At 38.7% G+C, this 26383-nt stretch overlaps 2 protein-coding genes and 1 long non-coding RNA gene across 13 annotated transcripts in view; 2 read left to right on the forward strand and 1 right to left on the reverse strand.

Annotated features, from left to right (window-relative positions):
- The window catches only part of magi3b (membrane associated guanylate kinase, WW and PDZ domain containing 3b), a 108616-nt gene extending 99493 nt beyond the window's left edge, over positions 1–9123 (forward strand). For 3 of the 4 annotated variants that reach the window (XM_029827554.1, XM_011613647.2, XM_029827555.1), the window contains 10 exons: positions 1048–1213; positions 1318–1412; positions 1489–1696; positions 1897–2079; positions 2483–2668; positions 3127–3226; positions 3524–3560; positions 3943–4080; positions 5514–5652; positions 6595–9123. In XM_029827554.1, the coding sequence (XP_029683414.1) occupies positions 1048–1213; positions 1318–1412; positions 1489–1696; positions 1897–2079; positions 2483–2668; positions 3127–3226; positions 3524–3560; positions 3943–4080; positions 5514–5652; positions 6595–7574 (2232 nt within the window). In that variant the 3' untranslated portion in view covers positions 7575–9123. Of the gene's footprint in view, positions 1–1047; positions 1214–1317; positions 1413–1488; positions 1697–1896; positions 2080–2482; positions 2669–3126; positions 3227–3523; positions 3561–3942; positions 4081–5513; positions 5653–6174; positions 6265–6594 lie in introns of all 4 variants that reach the window. The other variant, XM_029827556.1, reaches the window with a different exon arrangement.
- Positions 9124–11897: 2774 nt separating this feature from the next.
- Positions 11898–20588, forward strand: im:7151449 (complement decay-accelerating factor). Of its 8 annotated transcripts, none has more exons than XM_029827558.1 (13): positions 11898–12113; positions 14689–14874; positions 14969–15068; positions 15984–16054; positions 16217–16399; positions 17707–17796; positions 17944–18015; positions 18886–18924; positions 18998–19039; positions 19112–19163; positions 19249–19287; positions 19960–20035; positions 20111–20588. In XM_029827558.1, the coding sequence occupies exons 1-12, from the start codon at positions 12032–12034 to the stop codon at positions 20015–20017; spliced, it is 1014 nt and encodes a 337-aa protein (XP_029683418.1). In that variant the 5' UTR covers positions 11898–12031; the 3' UTR covers positions 20018–20035; positions 20111–20588. The 8 variants fall into 8 exon arrangements, 4 of the variants coding, with proteins under 4 accessions (XP_029683418.1, XP_029683419.1, XP_029683417.1 ...); XM_029827559.1 differs by having other exon boundaries at positions 14785–14874; positions 17617–17796; XM_029827557.1 differs by having other exon boundaries at positions 11901–12113; positions 17617–17796.
- A 966-nt stretch (positions 20589–21554) lies between these two features.
- LOC115247033 (uncharacterized) lies at positions 21555–24748 on the reverse strand. Its single transcript, XR_003886128.1, has 2 exons — positions 24693–24748; positions 21555–24481 (listed from the first exon to the last, which is right to left on the reverse strand). It is a non-coding gene; the product is annotated as an uncharacterized lncRNA (long non-coding RNA).
- Positions 24749–26383: the final 1635 nt, after the last annotated feature.

Genomic DNA, 26383 nt, shown 5'->3' on the forward strand with positions numbered 1-26383 from the left:
ACAAAACACATGTTAATAACATTTAATACTGATTTACAAATGAGGGGAGGAGGTATGGACAGGTATGCTTCTAGTGCCCTGGTATCAATCTTAAACAGATACAACCTCAATACCACCACTCTGACCTCTGCTCTCAACCCCCCCTTCAGAAAAATAAAAACCAAAAGATCACAAACACATCGTCTCCTGACTGCCCTCATAGCTAAGCCATTGTCAGTGGGCTCGCCCTCCCGCCAGAAGGCATACCCAAGTGAGTCAAGGCTGCAAAACCATAACGTGGGAATAACAATCATTTGGTTGCTCACCGCAATCATTCAAGCCTGATCTTAAAACAATCATGGACAGTTTATTAAAATGAATGAGGTTGCTGAAAATAGAAAAAGAAACTTTGCCAGGATAAAATAAAAGAACACTGCATTCTTTTTATTTAAATTTTTTGTTTATTTGTTTATTTAAATATGATAATTTCCCAAATTATTTAAGTTCTTGGATTTTTCAAATGCAATGCTGGGTAATCTACAGACAAAAAAATTATCTCATGCCTCTGAATCTATCTATCTATCTATCTATCTATCTATCTATCTATCTATCTATCTATCTATCTATCTATCTATCTATCTATCTATCTATCTATCTATCTATCTATCTATCCATCTATCCATCTATCCATCCATTTTAACACAACAAATTGTGGAAAAAGTGACAGTGTCTGAAAACTTTCTGGCCGCACCAGTAATACGAAATTTGCATGGAAGTGTAAAAATGTAATATTTTATGTGGCTCCATATATTGACTGAACAAAAACAGTTGTTTTACATCGAGACTTGCACAGAAAAGAAAACCCCAGACAAATGCTTTGCATTTTACTGGGTGTAAACACTGAAACACAACTATGTCCTGATGGTCCACATCTTTGTGTAAATTTGCAGTTATGACTGTTAAAATAAAACATTTATTATGCAAAGTAAACCAAATTAATATACTAAATAGAAACAATGTATAGCTACATGTTGAGTGTGATTGTTCTGGGTATATCTTTCAATTTAGAGACAGGAAATGACATCCAGCACAGAGAATTTGGACATTACCACAGACTTGGCCCCCCAGGTGCTGCCTTATGACAACGACACAACTACCCAATTTGGTGCTGACTCCCTTAAACGAGAGGCGGCGGAAATGTACCTGAAGTCCAAAGCTCTTCTGGAAAGCAGACGTAAGCATCGACCTGGAAATTTTAAAGTCACAGTTTTTCATCTGCTTCCATGCCATTCAACAGTACTCAATGAATGACAGATCACTAATTCACTAATTCTACAGAGCCTCACACCAAAGACATTGATGTTTTTCTAAAGCGAGACATTGAAACTGGCTTTGGCTTCCGTGTTCTGGGAGGCGAAGGTCCACAACAGCCAGTAAGTCTATGAACAATCTTGTGAGAGATTCAGTATGTGGTTGAAATATAATACTGTTGTTCTAACCCTCTTTTAGAATGTATTTCCCCAGGTCTACATTGGGGCCATCGTGCCCAACGGAGCTGCAGAGAAAGATGGTCAGCTGAGAGCTGGAGATGAGCTTATTGGCATTGATGGAGTGATGGTGAAAGGTCGGTCGCACAAGCAGGTGCTGGATCTGATGACCAATGCAGCCAGGAATGGTCAAGTAATGTTGACTGTACGCAGGAAGGTAATCTACAGAGGTGAGGAATAATAACACTAGCTGCACCAATTTAGGTATTTTACCACTTTTTTTATTGAAATAAAAGCTGTTGGTTAAATGATTTGCCTTATGAAACTATGCTGTTGACATTTCATGTATATTTGTTGTAAATTACATGGAATCCCACTGGGAAAACCCACAATCATAGGCAAAAATGCTTTAGCCATAACATCTTTTCAGAAGCAACAGAGGAAGAAGCTCAGGAAATGACCCCAGTGCTGCTGAATGGTTCTCCCAAGCTACCTCGGCTTCCGATGCCTAGCGCTCTTGACCACGAGTCGTTTGACATTACGCTGCACCGCAGAGACAATGAAGGTTTCGGCTTCGTCATCCTCACCTCCAAGAGTAAACCACCATATGGTGGTAAGTTCCCAGATGCTGCTTTGTTTGCCATGTGCACGAATTCACAATACTCTTTATGGAAATGCTGAAAAATCCCATTTATTGAAAGCAATAGAGCAGGACAATAAAAAGACGGTAAAAGAACACCGTTGCTGGACAAACAAGTCTATAAAAATATGTTGTGAGGAGGGGTTTAAATGAAAGTTCTCAAAAATCTAAATGCAATACTGGATGCCTCTTAAAATGTTGCAATTTTGGAGGGTCTTCTTTTAAGTTACTTTTGAATGATGAGAAAGATATCTGCATCACCTCCATCTGTAAATAATATGGTCAACTTCAAATTTGAGATGGAAATTTGGAATTATTGGGAATGCTATGAAATTAATTTTGATTAATTTCTGTGTCTTCCAATACCTCTTTTCAGTGATTCCACATAAAATCGGCCGCATCATCGAGGGCAGTCCAACTGACCGCTGTGGCCTGTTGCACGTGGGTGATCGCATCTCTGCCGTAAATGGGCGCTCTATCATTGAGCTCTCTCACAGTGACATCGTCCAGCTGATCAAGGATGCTGGCACTGTCGTCACCCTGACTGTGGTTCCTGAGGATGGTAAGTACCCATGCCACTGTTTATTACAGCATAAGTTATATGTAGCTTTTAACTATATTTTTATTTTCTGACAAAATTTGTTTTTTTTTAATCCAGGTGCCAATGTTATATCTCACATTGTCTTTCAAAGAATTTCACTAATCTCTGCCAGTGGTCAGAAGGTACTCAAAAGTCAGTAATCCACGTGACCTCAACCTCGTATATGGCTTCATTCTTTTGAATGCCAAAATGTCACAAAAGCTTTTCAGCTTTCACAAGTGCACTAGAACAAGGACTTATGACACATGCTGGCACTGCTCTCTTACATATGGGGAACGTTTCCCACATTGTAAGATAAAAATCAAAGGATGCTGATTCTGTATGTGCCTATGGGTAGGAAGTGAGAAAGTAAAGCCGCTACACATTGTTTTGATTCCCTTATCCTTTTTTCCTCTTAAAAATATTAAAATGTATTTTAGAATACAAGGGGCCCCCATCTGGAACCAGTTCTGCGAAACAGAGTCCGGCTCTTCAGCACAGAGTTCTGGGGCAAAGGTCAGCAGGATTGCAGGATGAACAGTAAGAACCCACAGGGAATTGCCCTGGATGAGATGGTTTTTCTCATTAAAGATGCTGGAACTGTAAAAGAATGATTGTGTATAGTCTAAGGCACATAATGCAAGGCAGAATTTAGTGTGTAATGTAATCTCCTGCACTGAACTAGATTTTGAATGCATAATGTTATATCCATGGCCTGCATCAGGCTGTTCAGGGCATATTTTTTGGAAGAAATGCTGTTTGTTGTAGTTACACCCAGGATTTGGAGGCAAAAAGGGATGCACTAAAATGCTCTGATTTCAAAACTCTTCCATTTAGTGAGCAGGGAACGCTGTGTGTGACAGGACCTAACCAGGTAAGAATATAGCGATTCTTTGTGCTATCTTACCAAGTACTTGTTGAGTACGACTGCTGCATGTAGCTACTCATTAAAATGATTGCATCCATAATAAATAAATATCTGTTGAACTCCACATCTTTAAAACCGTCATCAAAACACACTTCTATGAAATTGTCTTAATCTCTGCCTGTTGTTTATGTTTTTATTCCTTATTCATTTGATCTAAAGGTTTTTTTATGTTGTTTCTGTCTTTGCAATGTATTTGAATTGATTTATAAATGAAATGTGTTTTAACTATTGTCGTAACTTACTGTTTGCTTTTTGTAAGTGTTAGTGTATTATGTAAGCCTGTTTTTATGTGAGGCTTTTAATCTAATTTAACTTTTATGCTTTACAGGGTTGTTTGACGGTGGAGTTAGAGAGGGGCCCCAGGGGCTTTGGCTTCAGTCTGAGAGGGGGAACAGAGTACAACATGGGTTTGTACATCCTGAGGATGGCTGAGGATGGACCAGCTTATCTAGATGGGAGGATCCATGTGAGTGCATCTGTTCCTAAGATCTGTTCCTAATATTGATACTGAACTGGGAAAAGTGGTATTTTTGTTAAAGGAAGCTGGAATGCCCTCATTATTTTGCAGCCAACTTAAAGCATTGTGTGCTTTTTTATTTTTTATTTTTTATTTTTTTTTGGGGGGGGAGGGTGATAAAAGAAGTTTTTCAAATAATGAACATTTATAAAGTTAATTTCTATTACAGCAGTTATAAAAACCTTATAGGGACTGTGTACAAATTACATTATCAAAAACTGAGACTGAGTTAAATAATCACATGCAATGCAATTATCACATAAATATAACTAACTGTAAAGAATATATTTTATATTTAAAATGTAATAATCTATCATTTATAATCTCTATGGTGCTTCTTATCTTCATTGACACATTTCAAAAGTGAAATAAATGGGGGTAATTATCACATAATTCATATAAGGATGAGAAGGATAATATAAAACTGAGCTAACAGAAAAAAAGCTGCAGCTAGTGGGAATCAATCTTGCCTGACTTCACGCAAGGACAGAAATGCAGTGTGTATCCTCTGTCGTTTATCTCAAACACATAATCAAGCAGGAATCTAATCCATTTCATCCTGAAATTTACCGTTTCCAATTAAAAAAGCATGGTGTGTGCTTGTGAGACAGACTACATTCAGAGCAGGATGCACATTTTCCCTCTTCAGATTAATTCCTTTACAACATGACATAATTACATATTAAATAATTAATGTGAGGCTGGCAGTACATTAACATTTAGCAAGATACTGTATTTATAGCAGTTTTCTGAATAAATATCAGAACTGTACAAAGTTGAATTTCTCTTGAACCAACAATTCAACACACCAGCTGTGCATCAAAGTGACACTCGATCTTTTATCAAAAGTATAAAAAAGCATGAAATGGACAGAGACTTAAATGATTTTTCCTGCTTCCAGAGAGCTACAAATGCTCATGTGCTCATCACAGCATCATCTATTGTAGTGGAGCTCAGCGTACTTTGATCAATGAATTGGGTTTAGTTGTACAAGGAAAATTATTCACGTAATCATCATACTGGGATTTAATGGTGCATGTACACATATTTTTTAAGCACAATGTTACACCAGGTGACCCCTCTTTTTGTTGTGTCATTTGACGTCCATTATGGCATTTTAAATTAGGCTCATTTATTGTCATGTGTCTTTATTCTCCATGTCATAAAGCAGAAGAATCCAACAGTCTGTAAAGTTTGATTTCAACAGTTCTAGCAGAAATTCATTGCTCGGCTACAGTCCCGATCATTTCATTTTTCTTGGTCATCATCAATAATCTGATCAATAACTGTCAGAATTCTTTGAGCATATCTACACATCCCTTTTCTAGTGCATTGTCCCTTACTGGGATCTGTATATTCAGGTCTTTGCTTATTTGTAATAGGTTGGAGATGAGATAGTGGAGATTAATGGAGAGCCGGCACATGGCATTTCCCATACACGGGCTATTGAGCTGATCCAAGCTGGAGGAAGTAAAGTGGTCCTTCTGCTGAGACCTGGGGCAGGGTTGGCTCAAGAGAGCAGTAAGTAACATCCCATATCCAAGGTTTCCCTCACAGATTTTAATTTTGATGTCCTGTACTAGGCAGATCTTGTGGACATGCGCTGGTACAATTTCATCATTTCAAAAAGTAGTTTAGGTCTATTAAATTCTTATGAAACTTCAGGAGATATATGATCACTATCTCTGAACATCACCGATTTAAAAAATGTCATCCATCACTGTGAAACTACTTTTTAGATCTAATGTTGAAGGAAAGATAATATATGAAACTTTTATTTGAAAGGTTATTGATTTACAGCAATTGGAAACACTGAGTAGGACGTGTCAATGTGTGTTAATGTTAACTGCACAAAACTCAGCGGTACCTATAGTGGGGCACTAGAGCCAATAGTGTTCACAAAAAGGATCTGTCTGTTGTAAATTCATGTGTTTTGGAATGCTTCTTGTATAATCGCTGAATCAAATCATATGATTGTCATATTGTGTTGTTTTCTAATACTCATCTTCCTTCTGGCTCTTTTTCCTCTTGCCTCTGATGCAGGTAGTGCGTCTTCTGCTACCATTTGCTACTACACTGAACATCAACACTAACAGTTTCAACACTTTTTATGGCCTCTTTTCTCTTAACTTGGTAATTCTTCCTTTTATTCACCTGTGATTCTGATAAATGTCCTCAGCAGTGTATTGGTTTCTTGTGCAACAATGTTCAAAAGTCAGACATGCACATAAATGGTCAGAATAAACACCCACTGCTAAGCAAGATTCAGAGATCAGAGAAGGATTGCAGCCTTTAGCTGTAGCTTTAGAACTAACTAAATATCCAACTATATGTTTCAGCATCATGTCTGAAAATGCAAAATGCATCTCACAAAACATTTATCTTTTTTCTTTCTAAATTTTCAATACACGCATAATGTGTGGCTGGGTAATGCCTATATGTAACAATGTTTGCCTCCCACAGGTCATAATGGTCAAAGAGTTATTTCACCTGCCAGCAACTCTGGAGAAGTGTTTTTCTCGGATACATCTCTTCACTCCCCTTCATATCCAACTGGGGCTTCCATCTTTGTTTCTCCACCCAACTCTGGCAAATTGAAACATTCCCACAGCTGGAGTAATATAACTCCAAAAGGTCTCAAGCCCCATACAAGCAGCAGCAGGGGCTTAAGCTCAGTGGAAGAGAGTGTTCAGTGGGCAGCAGAGCCGGTAAAAACACTGTCTTCAGTATCCCCCAAGAGCATGAAATTTTATAAGAGGACCAGGGACCCAAAGAAACCAGAGGAACTTTTTTTCAAAGCCAAAGAGCAACATCATAATTCCAAAAAGAATCAAAGCCAGGGACCAAAAGAAGTAGTGGGAAGGAACAGAACAAAATTTTGTCCAACCAACCCAAGGAAGTTTCCTCAAGCTTCAGTCCTACAGCATCAGCAGGAACCTCTCCCAGGATTAGGAGACTCAGCCTACAGACACACCTTAAAAGGACCGGAGAGCAGACAGGGACCTGGGGTAGAAACTGAAGAAAAAAGGACCAAGCCCAGCCTTGTGCAGGAAAGACAGGCAGAGAAGTACAGGATATCATACAGCCGACACCCACGGCAAACTGCTCCAGTCAGAAATAGTTCAGGTAAAGACTCAAGACATAGTCAGACTAATCAAACAAATCCAGATCACAGTACCACATGTAAAGATGCAGGAGAGTCCCTGCTGACTTCCAATGGCCGACAGAGGAGAACAGGTTCAGCGGGTTCCCCAAAAGATGCAAAGGTTCATGGAGACAAGTTGTTTTATTCCAAAGACGCTGGAAGTAAGACATTTTCCTCTATAAACAGTATCCCAGACACCCTGCAGAGCAGAAAGGCACCTCTCGGCCCTGGTCCTTGGAAAGTGCCCAGCTCAGCCAAGATCCTCTCTGAAGCAGAAGCCTTTCGCGACCCTTTGTGATAGAATATTAAATCACCCTCAGTCCAGCCGGACAAGGTTATATTAGCAGCATTAGTCCATAGATTGTTGTCCTCAGTTCTTCCATGTAACAAGAGCAGATGGAGCCTGATTTGTATTATCACTTTCTTTGCGATACAATGTGTGGCATGTAGCAGCTCTCCTCTGCCACTTCCCTTCCTTCAATACAACGTGGAGGACAAGCATGTGTGCGGCATACCTAAGAGAGGCTCACCAGACATTACTTTTAACCCAAACTTTACTTTTAAACATGTGCCACTCCAGGAGGCCTGTTTCTGAATGACTATTAGGGCAACACTCCACCCATTAAATTGCAATGATCCATATGCAGAGAAGAAAAGAAGGGTCCATTGCCTGCAGGATGGTCCTCATGAGACCTTCATCAAGGGGCTTTGTCATTCCATCGCACCTTGAGATAAAGTGATTTTCTTTTTCGCCCCTGAGATTTTGGTCATTGCATGCAATCTGTCCTTTTTGTCTTTGTTTATACTGCACAGGTTCTTCACATCACTGGTAGATGTTCCAATTTTTTATGAGACGACGAATTTCTAATGCAACCCACAAAACATACTACTTTACCCAGACACTGGACAGTTACCATCAGAAAGACCATAAACTTGTGCTTTCATATCTTGTTTACCCTGTCTACGATAACTAATGTGTAATTAATGGAGATAGTAGATTATTATAGGTATATGTAGCTGTACTAAGCCATGTCACATTTTGATATATACTTCAAGGATTTCAACCATGTTATTTAAGCGTTTGCCATCTTTCCAATGTACTTCAGTGCTTGGGATTGTCAAGGGTCTAAAAAAATTTTGTTGAGTTTAGATAGCGTGCAAACCGCTGTATTAGATGTTTATTCAAAACATGTCTTATGGTGAAATACAATATATATTTGAATGTTTTGAATGTTCTAATTTTTAAACGCCGATTGAATTCAAATGCACTGCATCTGCCCTTGTAGCATAACACAGCATCCATGAGTTGTATCTAAACAGTGATGTGATTTGCTGCCAATGTGTTAATTTATTATTTTTCACGTATTTATTTATACTATTCTTTTAATCCAAAATCTTTTTTCTCCTGAAGCCAATGTGGCAGTTTTTATAATGCTGTTTTCTGAGTCACGCCATTTATGGTTTAATTTTAATAAGGAAGAAAAAAAGGAGAGAAGGGGGAAATGAGGGCAAAATGGAATAAACAAGGGTCTTAAAGGTACAAATGTATTGATTTCTGTTGTGACATTATGTGACATGGTAATTTGGAGAATAATGGAGCTACAGATTTATGTCAAAGATATAAAAAGGATGCTCAGGAAAGATAGAGATTTGACTTCATTGAATATGTGAGTGGGGATGGGTATAGCTGAAATATTTGGTCAAGAAACTGAGTCAAAATAATTAAATGAGTAAATCAGGGAGTGCTGGGATATCAGGGAATGCTGTACAGTAGCAAATGTGCAATAAAGTCAATGATGTGGGCATTTTAAAGGTGTGCAACAAAAACCTGATATTAAAGTATTATATGGTTAAAATGTACTACTTGGCTTTCTATGAGGCAGTCAGCACCAGGATCACTGGGATGGTTGAATGGGGGAAACTATTGTAGACATGGATACTGTCTTCTTGTTTTGTTTTGTTTTTTATTTTGACCTTTTTGCACCTCAACTCCACATTATTCTGTGGCCTTGCATTGCTTCATTTGGGAAAAAAAACAAGAAAAGAAAATCCCTGTGGTATCTTATACATTATGTAGGGGCCGTAGATGTAAATGTTTGTACATTGTACAGCACCTTTATAAATACTTGCTGAGTGCTCTCTCTGGGGAAAAAAACATAGAGGTATATTAAATTGTTCCATTATTTTTTTATGTAAAAACATAATAATAAGAGGGAAATATTTAAAAAATAAATGGAAAAAAGATAAGATAATGACCATGGCATGGTATTCTGTTCATGCACTGAAAATAAAGGTTTGTTGAAAACACCTTTTTCCTTCCCTGTACTAAGATACATTGCATAAAATACGTGACAGGTGCCAGAATTCAGGTTCTCTTCCTCCATTCAACTCAAAAGCCAATCTGCACGTTGGTCACCATGATGGTCAAGAACCTCCAGCCGCTCAGCCGCCACCCCCCCCCCCCCACACACACACACACATTCCATCACACTCCAAACACAGCTTTTCAACTGGCACTCCTTGTTTAATCCTTGTTCAGCTCCTGCACATATTGGTTCTTTAATTTCTCATTTGCCCGAGATTGATGTGACTGATTTAGAAGGTTACCGTAAGTCTCCTGAACAGCAACTTTAAAGAAGAAAAAAAAATACAAGTATTAAAATTATGACTGTAATTGATGGCACCAAAACTAATCATTCAATTGTCAAAGACCAGTTTGTCACCCACACTTATTTGAAAATACTCTTTACTGGTAGGATAATGGTTGTCTGATGCATTTTTTTTCCGAGACTCATTTGTGGCAGTATTTTACCTACCTAGCCTACAGTACTCCATCAGACGTCATTTTAGAAAGCAGTTATTAATCATGAGATATCATGAGACATCAGATATTTCTCATACATGCAACATTAATCAGTTTGCTAGCTTCTGTGTGGCATTTGTAGAACAAAATGACATCAGCAGCATTTTATGAATTGTGATACCAGAATAAAGGCTAGGGATAAACCTAACATTAACATGTTTTCTGGAGCTGTAAAGTCAAAGCTGTATTAATGTTCCACCTCCTAATTAAGATGATGAATAATAAGGTCCAATTTGGTTATTATTCAGTCCTTGACAGATTTTTGAATGCTTCAATGATTTTGAAATATGATTTGTCTGTGCATGATTACCACAACTCCCTTTGTGCTTCCATTAGGTTAATGACCTTGATGGGGGATTAAATGAGACCCAATCAGCCAATCAGAACCCGGTCATTGGAGACCATCATTAGCAGAATTGTATAGCAATGATAAATGCATGAGACAATTAGAAAAAGTGCTAAAAAATGTGAGTTGAGCGATCCTATTGAAGGTACAAATATTGCATAATTTGTGGAGTTGTTTTTTTTTTTTTGCAGATGAAAGCATTTGGCAAAAGATTTTCTGTCATTTTATATTAATTTTTTTTTTTTTTTTTAAAGGAAAAAAATCAATTTATATGGATAAATTGATTTATTTGGAAACAAGTGTGGAAGGTGATGTGAACGGGTATGTAGGATGGTCAGTATTGGAACAAAAGATCAGCTACGACACAAAGTACACACTTAAGATGGAAAAAATGTATTCCTTTTTGTGGACGGGAAACAGTTAATAACTCTTGGGATGAATAGTCTACTTCAAGCCACTAGGTGTCGCCAATAAACATTCTTCACATTAATAAAAGTGAGTATAGACGACAAAATCCAGTCTTTGGAAAATGGGCCGACATCAGGAGGATATTTTTAATTATTTGTGTTGTGCTGGTAAAGTAGTTGTTTAGTCTGGTATTTGAGTATTATATTTTCTAGCCCATAGAATCGGATCAGATGTTCCTTGATCTTCTTTGGAAAAGTGTTAAGAACATGAGAAAGCAGGTGTATAGCAGAGATCAACAATATTTTGGGCGACTGTGCCAGCCTTGCTGAGAGGCCCTTCTTAGGTTAGCTCTCCTATTGGGTGAAGATCTTAACGCCTAAGGACGCTGTCTTAATCTCTCGCTTGAACGTTTAAACGAGCTGTTTGAAACAGCTGGAAAAGATAAGTCACACAAGCTGCGCACGCAAGACATTAAAGTGTGTACAAACAATAAGAGCTTGTTGCCAGGTTTCTGTGTCATGCGTCCGTGGGTTTCCGTGGGTTGGATTTGTGGGTAGAAGGGCCCTGTCAGCAAACATCTATGGTATTATGGAATCCTTGGAATTTACCCAGGGTGTGTGTGTGTGTGTGTGTGTGTGTGTGTGTGTGTGTGTGTGCGTGCGCGCGTGCGCACGCGCCAATCAGCCACAACCCTTTTGTTGAAACTTATTACGCAGTGTATCCATGACTACAACCCAAATCACACTATTGACCAAGCTTGCGGGTGTTTATACCAAGAACAAAAAAGAAAAATAAAGGACCCCCATTTTCCTACTACACGCCCATGATGTCACATACATTTAGATCCCAAGTTATTTACTGCATGGAGACCCTGTAATAACATGCATTTATACTCGACTTTGGTCACTTTATTGGACTATGACTCAAATATAAAGACTATTGGACAGACAGACAGACAGATATTTGTCCTTTTATTCTGAAGGCACATCTTTGCTTCCTGTCAGTGTGAGCTTGTTCAAGCTAACCTGACTTCGTTGACGGATCGGGGGGAGTGCCGCTGACAAGCGAGATTAGTTTGTTCCACCAAAAAGTTGCGAAAATAATTTCCAACAGAAGTTTCGGGAACTGTGTAGCCGCCATGGAACGTTTCGTGAAAGTATGCACAACGCGGGGAGTGAAAATCCTTGTGTTTTTACACCTAATTTTCGTGAATGCAGCAGGTCAGTAATGCCATCCTCCTCTTATCATTTGTGTTCTTAAGAAGAGAAGACCAAATTACTAGAAAAGCAGCGTCAGTCTTTCTTGTTTTTAAATTTAGAATTCGCAACTTGTTAGACAAAGTCAGCGCATTTATAATATGTGGGTACCCAAAACGTTTTCGGAGGTGTATCCTCTTATTAGATCAAAAAAAAAAAGAGAAAAAGAAAGAGATAGAAACCAGAGCAGAGTTATATCTTCAGAGGTAATTACAACTCAAAACTCCAAAAAGTATATATGGGCTATGGGTTATGCTGGGACAGAGAGGCTATATGGGCTGGTTATGATGGGATAGAGGATATATGGGCTGGTTATGCTGGGACAGAGAGGATAATTGGGCTGGTTATACTGTAGTGCATAGGTGTCAAACTCTGGCCCGTGGGCCAAATTTGGCCCATAATGTAATTATATTTGGCCCACGAAGTCGTACCAATTGACTATTAGTGCTGGCCCACCAGTATTATCCTTTAAAGTGCATGTGCTAATACTACAAATACCAGAATGCTCTGCTGGTGTTTTGGTGGGAAAATCCACACTCCACATCAGTTGGTGGTGGTAATGCACCAATATGTGGCTTGCCAACCACCAAGAGAGAGGAAGTAGTCATAGTGACCTTATATGCTAATGCTAATTGTGGCACTACCCTTCTAAAAAATGATTAAAGTAAAGGCAGAAAATAGGACCTTTCTGAACAGGTAGGAGGCAGAATATCTGTTTAGATATGTAAAAGATGGACCTGTCTGTCTTGTATGTGGAGCCATGTGCATTAAGGAGAACAACAGATGACACTATAAAACACAATACCAAGACAAGCACACACACACCTGGATATGACTCAAAGGTGTCAGAAAGTAGAAGAGATGAAAAGTCATTACATTTACATTACATTAACTTACAATGGAAAAAGATTACTGTTAAAATTTAAAAGAGAAGAAATGAATGCCAGTTATGGTTTTTTTTTTAAATTTGAATTTCAACTTTGTATATGTGCAATAATAAATTATATATTTTATTGTGTTAAGTTTTGCTTGTTCCATGTTCAGTTGTTGAGCAAAACTAGTTTGGGTCCATATCAAAAGGTTCCCTGTTATAGCTAGAGGAAGATTTTTTTCAATAAAAATCCATGTTGGCCCGTGACTTTGTCCCAGTTTTGAATTTTGGCCCACTGGGTATTTGAGTTTGACACCTCTGCTGTAGTGGGACAGAGAGGATATATGGACTGCTTATGATGGAACAGAGAGGATATGTATGGGCTGATTATGATGGAACAGAGAGGACAATTGGGCTGGTTATGCTGGGTCAGAGAGGCTATATGGGCTGGTTATGGTGGGACAGAGAGGATATATGGCCTGGTTATGGTGGGACAGAGAGGATATATGGGCTGGTTATGGTGGGACAGAGTATATATGGGCTGGTTATGATGGAACAGAGAGGATAATTGGGCTGGTTATGGTGGGACAGAGGATATATGGGCTGGTTATGCTGGGATAGAGAGGAAAATGGGCTGGTACATAGCAGAAGAAAAAGCTGTAAACATCTGGATAGACAACAGGTCAGAATGGAAAGATCTTTCATTCATCTGCCCTACGTTTGGAGGTGTCCGCACGTCCAAATCCCATTGCTGCTATTTTCACATTCTATAAGGGCAGACTTTCTTTTTTCATACAAAACCCCCAGCTACAAAGTAAACAAATATTGAAGTACATCGGCCAGTGAAACAGCATAACAACAAAGTTGTGCCATAAAACAAGAAACTATTTCTGCTCTGACTAAACTGTTTAAACTCTTGATTAAAGCACTGAGGTCCTAGATGATAATATGTGGTGTTTGGACCAGATTGCATTATAACAAAGCTGCCTCATGTAAACACATAAGGACACAATGATGTCCAGATGGTTTTTCATGTTCAACTTTAGCAGAATTGTACCAACTTATACGAACACACCCAGTCAATGTGTGAAGCTATAAATTCACAGTGGGAGAGCAAGTAAAAACCAGGAAGGGATAACTCTTCCAGCATTAACTCTACTCCTCCCCAAAACTAAAAGTATTAGTTGGATACACAAGTTTAGATTAGTCCACAGTTTGAGACAAAATGCATTTGGTCTCTCAAAAGTTATTATTTAATATTCAAATTTCTTTTTCATTGTTACTGAATGCACTTTGCTGTATCTTGAGAACTTATTTTGAAGAGCGGTAGTTTGAAAGATGAAAAAAAGGTTTTGTTCCCTGATTTATACATTTAATTTTTTATGTCGTGATCAACAATCAAGACTTTTCTGATTACTTTTTGTTTTGTAATGGTTCTTATTGTCTTATGACTTTCAAAGCAACCACCTCCGCGCTGCGGAGTAACTCAAAAAGAATTGTTTTAACTAACTGAAGCTTCAGTTCATCCACTTCTCCGTCGTAGCTGCATGTATTGTAGATAGTCAGTGAATTTTCATTTTTAAATGTGATTCCATTAATGTACGTCAGATGCACCCTGGCTTACTGTTGATTGTGCTGCTGAATTCTGTCTCCCCCCCCCCCCAATAGCTCAGTGTCAGAAACCCCAGGCCACAGAAATTATTGTCTTAAGCGAAGCAGCGCTTCTATTGAACAGTTTTCCTGAAGGCTCTGAAGTCATTTTAGAGTGCGGTCGAGGATACGAGAAAGAAAGTGGTTCTGGTGCCACAGTGTGCACTAATAGGGAATGGAGAAAACCAAACCTCACCTGCAAAGGTAAGTGCCAACTGCCTTAATTTCTAAAGCAGATTTTATTTTGTATTAAATGGATTTATTATTATCAATTGGTGATGCTGTGTCTTATTCACAGAGATGGACTGTGGACTGCCAAAATCTGAGCCTAATATGAAATTCAATACCAGCCAGGGCACTCGGTTTCGTGCACTGGTGAGAGTATTTTGTGATAAAGGGTGAGTACACCGAAACAGAAAGTATACCATCCTCAACATCAAAAGTATGCCGTCTCCACATATTCAAAAAAGCACTCTTTCCTTATGGAAAAGCTGTATTGACACCACACCAGGAAACCTCAGGAGATAAATTCTGAGGCCCTCTTTTCAGAACACGTTGCCGTTTCGCTGATTAGAATTCTGCCCATTACCAACGACGGAGCTACTCAGACATACAGTGATGGCGATACTGATTTGATCCCCTGTTGATTTTGCAAGTTTACCACCTCACAAAGACGTGACCAATACATATTTTTTTATTGTGTTTTTTTTTTTGGTTTTAACAGAGTGAGACAGAATATCTCTTGTGAAAAAAATTATATGAAGGTTATACATTCATTTATATGTCATAAAGTGAAATAAGTGTTTAATCCCCTACCAATTGGCAAGATGTCTGACCTCCACAGACCTTTTATGCATCATACATTAGACTTCAAGAATGTTCTCTTAATTTCAACTCATGTATATATGACACATATTGAGCTAAAACTTAGAAGAAAAACAGACCACTGATGGCACAATAATATGCAAGGTGGGGATGGTTCTGAGGAATGTGAGTCATCGTTACAAGGTTCCCTTGCTCAAGAGCCTCACGTTTGGGCCCGTATGATGTTTGACAGTAAACCCCAGAATGATTCAGAGAAGGCTTAGGAGAATAGCATGTGGCCAAGTGTATCTAATATTGTGTCTCTCTGTTAAAATAATCCCAACATAGAAAGTATGGGCTGTTCTTTATAAGAGGTGAAATTTACAAAATCATCAGGGGATCAAATGATTATTTCTTCCATTATAACTAACTTTGCTAGTCACTGTTGTACAGTATTTATCCTTTCTCAGAAGAGCAGTCCTGTTTATTCTTTCTTCTGCTTTCAACAGTTACTATCTCATTGGATCCAGCTTCAGACAGTGCTTTCCCAGAGGATGGGTTGGAAGAGCCAAGTGTAAAAGTAAAAGTCTTTTATAATACATTTCAAAAATCTTGCCACTTCCAAAAGCCACAATGGGACCCTATTTCATTAAAGGCACAATTTGTAATGGAAGAGTTTTAGGACTTTTATAGCATGTTTCAAGGCAAAATGTTTTTGAGACGTGTTTGTATGTCTCCTCAGTTGTAACATGTGATCAACCTGGTAATGTGACCAATGGCATGAACTTGTGGAATTCTAAAGACCGCCCAAAGTATGGAGATACCATAGAATACCTTTGCAATGGAGGATACACCCTTGTTGGAAAAGAAAAGATTGTGTGTACTGAAACTGGCAAATATGACTCTCACCCTCCTGAATGCCAAGGTTAGTGCAGTTGAATGTGTTGCACCTATTACCCAGACCTTTACCACTTCTAGACCACTATAGTAACATTAAGTATTTTTTGATTACATGTAGACACAAACAGCACTGACATTTGCTTCAGTTCAAACCCTAAAACCATGTTGGTTACTTTAGAAAAGTAATGGACTCAACCCCCAACCTCTTCCCTGCTCAACATATTTTGGAATTTGTTCTGCCTCATCTGTTTAAGTCATCTGGAAATCACACGCCTTTAGGGCACTTCAACTTGAAAACCCCATGCATCTACTGTATATCAGTGAGTGAGTGTGCTGATGTAGGTGTGACAGAGTGTGGAAAGGCTGGGGTGGGACAACTCTGAATACTGAGTATTCTGCAACAAAATACTCTAACATAAACAAGATGGTTGTACGTGTACATACACATGACACATCCAATAAAAGATGAAAGGATAAAAAAAAGGAAAATAAAACATAAATCCAGGTTAGACAAAAACAAACAGAACACCAGTTTCTTGCACACTTCCCAGATCTCAAGAGTAAAGACTCTAGATCTGTTTAGGATTTTGATGGAGGTGGGTAAAAAAAGTAAAAAAAGTTTATTTTAGGTTTTGGAATATGGCCCTCCCCACCTGCCTGAGTATGAACTGCTCACAGGTGGGCTGAAGAAGGAGCTCTTTAGTCCTTCCAGTAACTTCATGGCACTCTGTACCAGGTGCTGCAACTTTAATTAGGACTTTGCGGAGAGTTTTATGAACCATGCAGTCAGCCCGGACCTGATATTGCTCTCCATCACTGCCTTATAGACTAAAAACACGACATTCTGGCCAACATCAAACAACCTCAGACTTTGTAAAAAAAAAAGAAAAAGAAATACAGCCTTTTCTGTAAACAACAAACATAACCTACATTATCCCTCTAGCTGGAGAGGTTATCCAGGTGGATGCCCAGATACCTGTACAATATCTGGGCATATTGTACAGGTAGTGTATATGAAGATCTCCTTGTTTTTTTGGTGTTGATAATGAGATCATTCTTGTCACACCTTTAAACAAATCTATGATGCAGTACAGAGACGCACACTGCATATGTAAGATGTATGTATTTCAATCAGCAATAAGGTTTCTGCTGATTGAAATATATGTCTGAAAGCAGGTAATGAATTATGAACCCCTCCCCCCCTTCCCCAAGAGAAACTTGTTTTTTTTCTCATTCATGTAGGTGTGACAAAAGAGAATGGAATCACAACCGTAATGATGATGTCCACATCTCCGACAACGGATATAAAAACAAGCTATTTCACTGTCACAGTAGCCTCGACTGAATCACCGGCTGCCACAGCCCACCGAGATAAAACTATCACGACCAGTGCAGCAGCAACCGTCTCGCATTCAGAACAAGGTACCAAACGTCCCCAGAACCTCACAATGATTATAGAGCAGGTTTTAACAAGGACGGATCCTGCATGCATATAAGGAGTCTCACCCTGAGATGTGTGTTCCAATGCTGTCCAAACTTGATATGTCATTATGGCAATTCTCTCCAAAGGTAGCAGACACATGATGAAAGCAGCTGCTGAAGGCACTACAGGCAGCGTATCATCAACAACATTGCTTGAAGGTATTAAAAAACTGAAAGAAAATAAAATGAGATTTGTAGAGGATGGTTCAGTGACGCTTAAAGTGTAACACACTGACCTGTGATTAGTTTGTTCCTGGTGTTAAAATTAAAATGTGTTTTATAATTACGTCGTCATAGTACAGCCCTATTTTCTAAAATATTTCAGGGTGAAAGTCAGCTCAGTGTGGGAAAGATGGTGAAATGGTGAAAAGTTAGTCCATGCATTTGTTATTTGCAGGCTGGAAAAGTGTAATTTATTATTGTCAGGATGTCCATACAACTCTTTCAGAAGCCTCCAGCTAGTCCAAAATGCTGCAGCTAGAGTTCAGACAGGTATTGACAAAAGAGATCATATGACTCCTATAGTGGCTTCCCTTCATTGGCTGTCCATTAAATCTAGAGTAGTTTTGAAAATTCTTCCTCTGACCTACAAGGTATTCAGGGGCCTAGCTCCCTCCTACCTGGAGGAGCTAATAGCATCTTGTAATCCACACTGACCCCTTTGTTCTCAGAATGCTGGTTTACCTGTGGTCATCAGAATCTTCAAAAGTAGAATGGGTGGATGAGCATTTAGCTCCCAGGGTACAGACATGATCATGCCAACAGGCACATAGCTTCCTCTCCTCTCCTCTCCTATTCCTCTCCTCTCCTCTCCCCTAATCCTTTCTTTCTTTTTATTCCACAACTTTTTGTCCTCACATTTTTCAGCATAAATTAATAAAACAGTACAGAACAGCATTCCTGCAGATAAGTTTTAACATCTGGTCTTAATTCTATGCTCTATAGATAAATTATGACCATTAATGTTACTGTAAATTTAATTTACCGCTTCAGTTCATTTCTTTGTAAAAGACTGTAGTGTGCTTGCAGACTTGAACCAAGGGACTGTAGATACTAACAAAGATACAGGTGAGTTGTGTTAAACCTAAGGAGAAGTATTATTTATATATCTATTTCTTATACGTTTGTGTTTCTCTTATAGGACATATAGCTGTTGTACTTGGGATGCTGTGCATTGTATTAGGTAATGTACAATTTTATCACCAAACTCTCTAAAGAATATGACTATAAACCTAATTTATTATTGCCTTTACAGTTGGTTTTACAATTGGTCTTTGTGTGCGCAAGTTTCTTCTGAGGAGAAAAGGGTAAGAATGATTTGCAATTAGTTGCATCCAGCTTGTCTTTTGCTCTTCTGTTTTGTTTGCATGCTCTGCACTTAATTTCAAACAGACACGAGCGGATAGGGAGGACTCCAATGGTGCCTGCATGGTAAAATTTCAGCGTTTTATTTCATACAAGGGTGCAAAACAGGCACACAAATCAAAATCAGCAGAGAGAAACAGGAGGAGGAGGAGAGGTTTTAGGTTTTAGTAGGAACAATTAGATGCTGGTAAGGTCCAGGGTACGGGTAATTAGGGTTGAGGGAGGTAGGGAGAAGAAGTTGGGAGGGAAGAGAGAGGCAGAGAGGACAGAAGACTGGCAAAATTGAAAAAATCAATAACAACAGATAAACAAAGATGTCAAAAAGTCAGAAATTAGTATAAGCTGCGCTATATTTAGATTTTCCAGTTTTTTGTTTTTTGAACTCCATATTTCATTTTTTTCCGGACTTGAGCTAAGGAATTACGGAAGTTCACGGGAAATCCTGCAATATGACCAGCTGTGAATGACATCAGCATGAAAGGGGAACAAAAATCCAATTCATTCAATCCACTTGGATTCAGTCATGGATAATGCAGTTCACAGGCTATAAAACTAGGAACACTTCATATTTATAAGTTATTCAAATAATTCAAAAACATTTACCATAAAACGTTTCATTTGGTTTTGCGCTGGTTTCACTAACACTGGACTCAGCATGTCAATTATACTTCATATATTTCCTTATATATATAAATAACTGCAAACATCCTAACACAAATTCTTTATTTGGCAATATAGCTCATATGACACCAGAGAAGACGTGAAGCCGGAGTTTTTACAGTTCCAAAATCTCTAGATTGCCCGCCTCACCAAGGTACTTGTTGATGCTAAGCAACTGTGAAACACTCAATGTGGAATACACTCTGCCTTATTTCCATCTTTTTTCCAGTGGAAATCTTGTACAGGTAGCTTCAATTTAATATCAAATGTATTCGGATGCTGACAATCTAAAGAGCCAACCTGGACGGACAATCAGCAGCAGCAGCAGCAGCAGCAGCAGCTTTCCTCTCATTCAGTGAAAACTTCAACAAATAGTGTTGCACTTCAAATGACTGATGTTAATTTAAAAGTACCAGTTATTCAAAAGCACTTTTTTACTGATATAATTTTGTATTTTCGCTGCATTTTATTATTTGTATGTAATTTATAATTGTTAAAAATTGTAAATTGTATTACAATTTTGTATACTATTTACGATAACTACTGGAGTAAATGGCAAAATTACCTCTATATATACTGATGTCAGTTTGAATTTTTGATACTTGTTAAGAACGTGAACACAGATGATTCAGGAGAAATACAGTGTGGTTAATTTAGTCGGCTGTAAATTGACACTGAAATAAAAACGTCTGCATTCTCTGCCTCCTGACTTTCTATTACATATTCCTTATTGTTCTTGTGTTCTCTTAGAAAATGAGAGGAAACTTTTCAGAGCACCTCATTGTTGATTCAAAGAAAACTACCTGTTAATAAAGTATCAGTTTGAAAGGTCTGTACCCCCCCCCCCCCCCCCCCCCCCCCCCTCCATTGAGGATTATTGAATGAATGTTGGAGGACTGATCAAATTAGACATAAAGTAGAAAGCAGCATTAGATCCTGCAGCAGGCCCTCATAAATACCCCTGTACTCATAGCCCCAAAACCTACTGGGTATAGACTCCATTGATGTTGGCATGGGGGCAATGTTGTTGTAGGTAAGCACTGGAGGTGAATGAATTTTGGCCTATATTAGCTATGTTTTTAGTAGGAGCGAATGGCACTGTTGTGTAATGACACATGATCAGCTGGCTGCATGGCATGTCACATATCTGTGCCCGACCATGCGACAACAGTGACTGATGTCTTTCAAAGAGCCAGAGAGTCTGTTTGAAGAAGAAAAAAGAATAAGAAACAGACCAAGAGGGAATTCTTGAAAGACAGAAACTGGAAAATGGAAGAAAAATGGTTGACACTTTCCTGTCCTTTGTGGCAGCCATGTAACTACTAGCTTTTTCTATTCAAGCACTGGTGATACTGGAGATGGGTTTGAACCTACAGTTCTTTGATGTTCTTAACCAACATGTCTCTTTACAATTCTGCTGGTCCGTTTCAAAATTTATTACACTCAACAGAACAACATTGTTCTCTTACATTTTGTGTTTGTTTATGCTCAATACATCAATTTAGCGGTTCTATGTGTAAAATTATGCCATTTATGTAGATTTCTCAATCCTTTTTAACATCAAAGATGCAACATAACTCAACCCACTTTGACTTTAAAAGCCTTCAATCATTCTCTGTATGGGGTTGGAATTGTTAGGGTCTACAGTATCTGCATGTAAATGTCTTTTTTCATTTTTTTTTTTTAGGTCCCCTTTTCCTTTCCATACTTTGTCTTCATTCCCTCCTTCTCCTCCCGTGTCCTCCCTAACTTTAATTACATCATGTCTCAAATGCCTTTTACTGTCCACCCCTTCTCATATATTTAAACCTATTTTCAGAATGCTGAATGTTAACTACTAATTTCAGAGGTCTTATTATTGCTTATATATACCAACTATATTTAAGAAAATATATAATATCTAAGAAAATATATAAATGATTTTCAGCCCCCAATTGAGTTTCCTTTAAAAGGGAGTGTTTACTTGCCACTGATTTTTGCTTTGGGGGTCTGACTCTTGATTTTTGAGAAAAAGTGATTGTAACAGGCACTTTATAAATAAAGATTAAATGGAACTGGATCATGCTGATGGCAGTGATGAGCCATTCAAGTCAAACTGAGCATAGCTCTGGTAAAGTGGATAAAGGCCAGTAAGAAGAGTATAACATCAATTGGAAAAACAAAAAAGTTAAAACATGTCAGTATGTTTTGTGTCATCACCATTGCAGTGATTTTTCCGCAGCAGAGGGATTTCTTCCACCTCCTCTTCTAACCCTTGTTTTTATATTGCAGCACCACACCCATCTTGACTCATCACTGTCTGAAAACCCTGGAAATATTAGCCTCAAAAGACAACGTTCAAATTAACTGTGGGAGCACAGTGGCGAAGTTAGTCTCACAGCAAGGTCGTTTGATCCCCAGTTACAACAGGCCTCTCTGCGTTGAGTTAGTACGGGTATGCTCTTAGCTGCATGGGGGGGGGGGGGGGGCTCCGGTTTCCCACAGCATCATAACCAAACAGGTTAGGTTAATCAACAGCAGTAGTGTAGCCAAAGCTGCAGCAGCTCAAACCAACCCTCTATCTGACCTCAAAACATCACAATTAAAATATGAATGTTGACTCATGAGGCTTTAAGCTGAACCTAAAACTGCCCGTTCCTGTTCGTGCAAGGAAAGAGGATGCAGCAATGAATGTCTATCATCGGTTCAATGCCCTTTTACAGGAAGTCCAGAGAGCACAACAGGATCAAGAGCATTTTGATGGAACTGGATTTTCACCCGTGACAAGAACAGATCCGACACAAGGCCAGAAAGAAAGGTCACAGGTGGGCTGAAGAAGGATATATATGTATATATATGGAGGGGATGGAGAGAATGTGGGGCATGAAAGCAACAGTGGTCCAAGTAGTAATTGGGACACTAGGGGCAGTAACACACAAGCTGAGTAGTTGGCTCCAACAGATACCAGGAACCACATCAGAGATCTCTGTCCAGAAGAGCGCAGTCTTCGGAACAGCTAAGATCCTCAGACTCCCAGGCCTCTGGTAGAGGACCCGAGTCTGAAGGAAGGAGGCACCGCCCAGTAGGGCGAGGGAGAGATTTTATACACGCACGCACGCACGCACGCACGCACGCACATACATACATACATACCCATCAGTTTTGTTGTAATTGTTCATTTAGTCATAAATTTATGAGAACCGTATGCTTTACAACAGAATATCTGTCCTCCCCCTTTTTCTCCTCCTCTGCCCAGCCAGACATCAGCAGTAGGGTCCTCCCATAGGAGCCTGGCCCTGCTCAAGGTTTCTTCCCCTTAAAGGGACGTTTTTCCTCGCCACTGTTGATTATTGGGGGACAGGCCCTGGGTTTCTGTAAAGCACCTAGATACAATTGTTTTTGTAAAGGACACTATACAAATAAAGTTGAATTGAATTGTGCAGGAAGTCTCCTTGAGCAGGCTGTCTCCACTATGAACCTAGACGTCAATAATATAGCCCCCACATGCTGGTTCCAAATACCTACACTTAAACAGCAGCACCCAATCAATGGAGCATTTTAGGTAAAATCCTGTTAAGGATACTACGAGAGTTTAAACCTTCATTCTGCACGCTCTATATCTATCCACTTCAGCCACAACCTGCAACCAACCAAATCATCCTCACTCATCTCTGCATAGGTACTTTAACCCTAGCAGCTGGGATCCATTGTTCTAGTGTTGCTGCATTTGTTTAGTTTCTGTTTTGTTCCTGTTGTGGTATCTTGTTTGTCATAAACCTGTGAACCACCTACCTGTCTCAGCTCTCTTCATTGGTTGCCATGTTTTCCTCATTCACATTCCTGATGTTGAAAATCTGCTCTACCAATCAGTGCTAGTTTGAGAACAGCTCAGGCAGCACATCGATGTCAGTAACATTAATGCTGCACAGTAGCGTTTTTTTCATTTGAAACACAGAAAACAAAAAGTGTTCAAAAAATAAAGGTAGAAATGTTAATCAGCCTTACCTGTAATCAAATCCAATATTCTGATTATTGGAATTACGTAGCACAAAAATACTGCAAGCCCCAAATTTGAACATTTCATCATTGCAGTTAAGTGTTAATTCTATAACTTGTTGGCATAGAATAATGTGTTTTTAGTGTATAAACTCAAATTTGTACTTCGACACACTATAATGCATGTGTTTTCACAGGCATTAGTAAGTACCTACTGCGTTGTTAACTGGGAGTATCTGTGAGCTGATTTCTCTTCACATAGAAAATCTAAACAATCAACGAGAAACAGTTAACTTCAGGAAGTTTTAAATCGGAACCAGCAACTCACTACTGGATTTTTTTTGACAGCTGGCTGTCATAGCATCAGGACAATCCCACAATAAGTCTTCATGCATCAGGGCACGGCAGGGAAAAAGTTCTTCCATCTTGTTTTTGTCAAACATCCGCTGTCGACCTTTCTACGGAATATCATAGTGGAATAACACTGAAGCAAACACAGATTTGTAATTCTATCTTTATACACATCACTCACGTTGATATAATGCACTCCACATCCTTACCATTAAAACTAAATGCCTCACCCCAAAGTAGTTTTGATGAAATTGGTGAATAAAGATCTTTCTGCCTAAAACAAACAAAGCATTAATCATTCCCAGTGATGCCTCAGCATCTAGACCAGCAACAGATGTTAGGCGCGAAAACCATACTGTCAGAATCGCTTTGTGAATCTTTCATTTTCGTATCCAGTAATCAATAACTTCAACTTATCCTACAACATCTGCTGAGGTTATGACAGACTTTATGTTGAGAGAACCCACTTAGACTCGCTCTTTTACCTGTCCTTCCACTTCTCCTCCCTCTCTACCCAGCCGGCCATCAGCAGGAGGGTCCCCCTGTATGAGCCTGGTCCTGCTCAAGGTTTCTTCCTGTTAAAGGGGAGTTTTTCCTTGCCACTGTTGCTTGTTGGGGGTCAGGCCCTGGGATTCTGTAAAGTACCTAGAAACAATTTTGATTGTAACAGACACTATATAAAAAAAGATTGATTGATTGATTGATTGATTGAATTGTGAAAAATATAATTTACTGAATATTGTGATTAAGTTTATTTTTCCTATTAGTCAAATTAAGGGAATTTATCTTCTTAATGTACAGTATTTTCACATGTAAAGTTTTTGTATAATGTTGTGATAGCCTCGGTAAACAAATGAATCCCTCAGTGCATTTTCAATTTTTTAAGGATTTTCTCACTTTAATTCGTTGACAAATTGTCTTTTTTGACAAAACAGACACCATAATATATGAACATAAGCTTATAAGGCTGTTGTTGGCCGTTTAGCAGATCAGTGTTCATTTCACACAACTTGAATGGCTTCACAGCTTCAATTCGCCATCTGCTGGAGGTTTAAGGGGATGACATTCCCTCCACATTGTAACCGATTTCAAATGGTGCTAGAAATGCAGGAAACTCTAAACACCAGAGGAAAACGGTCAGCCCTGGTAAGAGGGTGATTCAGCTCTAAAAAAAAAAGGAATTAACCAACATCTTTATGGATTGTAGGAGAGTTCTGGAAATGTATTTCTGAAGTAATAATCAGTGAATTACGCTCATATATCATGAATAGAAGTGATTAAGGTCTGGCATAGATGATTCTACAGTCTCACTTGAGGGCGAAGGAATACAGAAATCTTTTCCTACTCAAGAACACCGATTTCAAATGGTGCTAGATGAGATTCAATACTCTAAAACACCATAGGAAATCAGTTTCCTGGGGAGGATGCTTCCGAAAAACCCAAATCCCCTCCAGTCAGCTCTCCTCTGGTCATTTTCTCAAATTGAAAATGAATCAATGTTAATAAAAGCAAAAAATGTTTCTGTCTGTCAAGGAATATAACCACATATAAACGTCTTTCAAATGCTGTGAGGTAGATGTTCTTTATAGATCTTAGTACAAAAACATGGTTCAGGTAATCACAAATGTGCAACACTATTTCAGTAATGACATAAATCAATATAATGTCAGGTATAATCTCACACAATATGGTATATAAACAACACTGTTCCTGTAGTTTATTTGGTGGTTCATCCAACCAGTAGAGTTTAAAACAAGTCCGACAAAGAGTACACCAAAAGGTTTGATTCCTTTTTTTAGGCAAATGTCAGGTGGCATATACAACATGATGTAAATATGTTATGATGTAAAACATACAACTTTTATTTAATGTATACACAAAAAAGCACATCACAATTATAATAATAGATATTTTCTAAACATCAAAATACTGTTTTAGTGAGCCCCGCAACATTAAGAACTATGACTATAAGCCAGTCTCCACAATGAGACAGCATCTCAGTGCCTCTAGTTAAAAAGCGTCTGCTTTTCTTTACTTTTACGTCTCAAGGGAGCCACCTAGCGTGCAGCATGGATACTACCATTCGATTATCACTGTCGTTCATATCCGTCGATATCTCGGGATATAAATGTAAAAAGCCAAATGACTTATCACATTATTCACGCACTTTCTTATC

The sequence above is a fragment of the Takifugu rubripes genome, chromosome 19 (genome assembly GCF_901000725.2).
Source record: "Takifugu rubripes chromosome 19, fTakRub1.2, whole genome shotgun sequence".
Classification (NCBI taxonomy): domain Eukaryota; kingdom Metazoa; phylum Chordata; class Actinopteri; order Tetraodontiformes; family Tetraodontidae; genus Takifugu; species Takifugu rubripes.

Excerpts from the sequence above, each read along its gene's own strand:
- im:7151449 (XM_029827557.1), top strand. The coding sequence starts at position 12,032 with ATGGAACGTTTCGTGAAAGTATGCACAACGCGGGGAGTGAAAATCCTT. Across the intron at positions 17,797-17,943 it reads CGTCTCGCATTCAGAACAAG|GTAGCAGACACATGATGAAA; the intron begins GTACCAAACGTC and ends TTCTCTCCAAAG. Across the intron at positions 19,288-19,959 it reads ACTCCAATGGTGCCTGCATG|CTCATATGACACCAGAGAAG; the intron begins GTAAAATTTCAG and ends TTGGCAATATAG.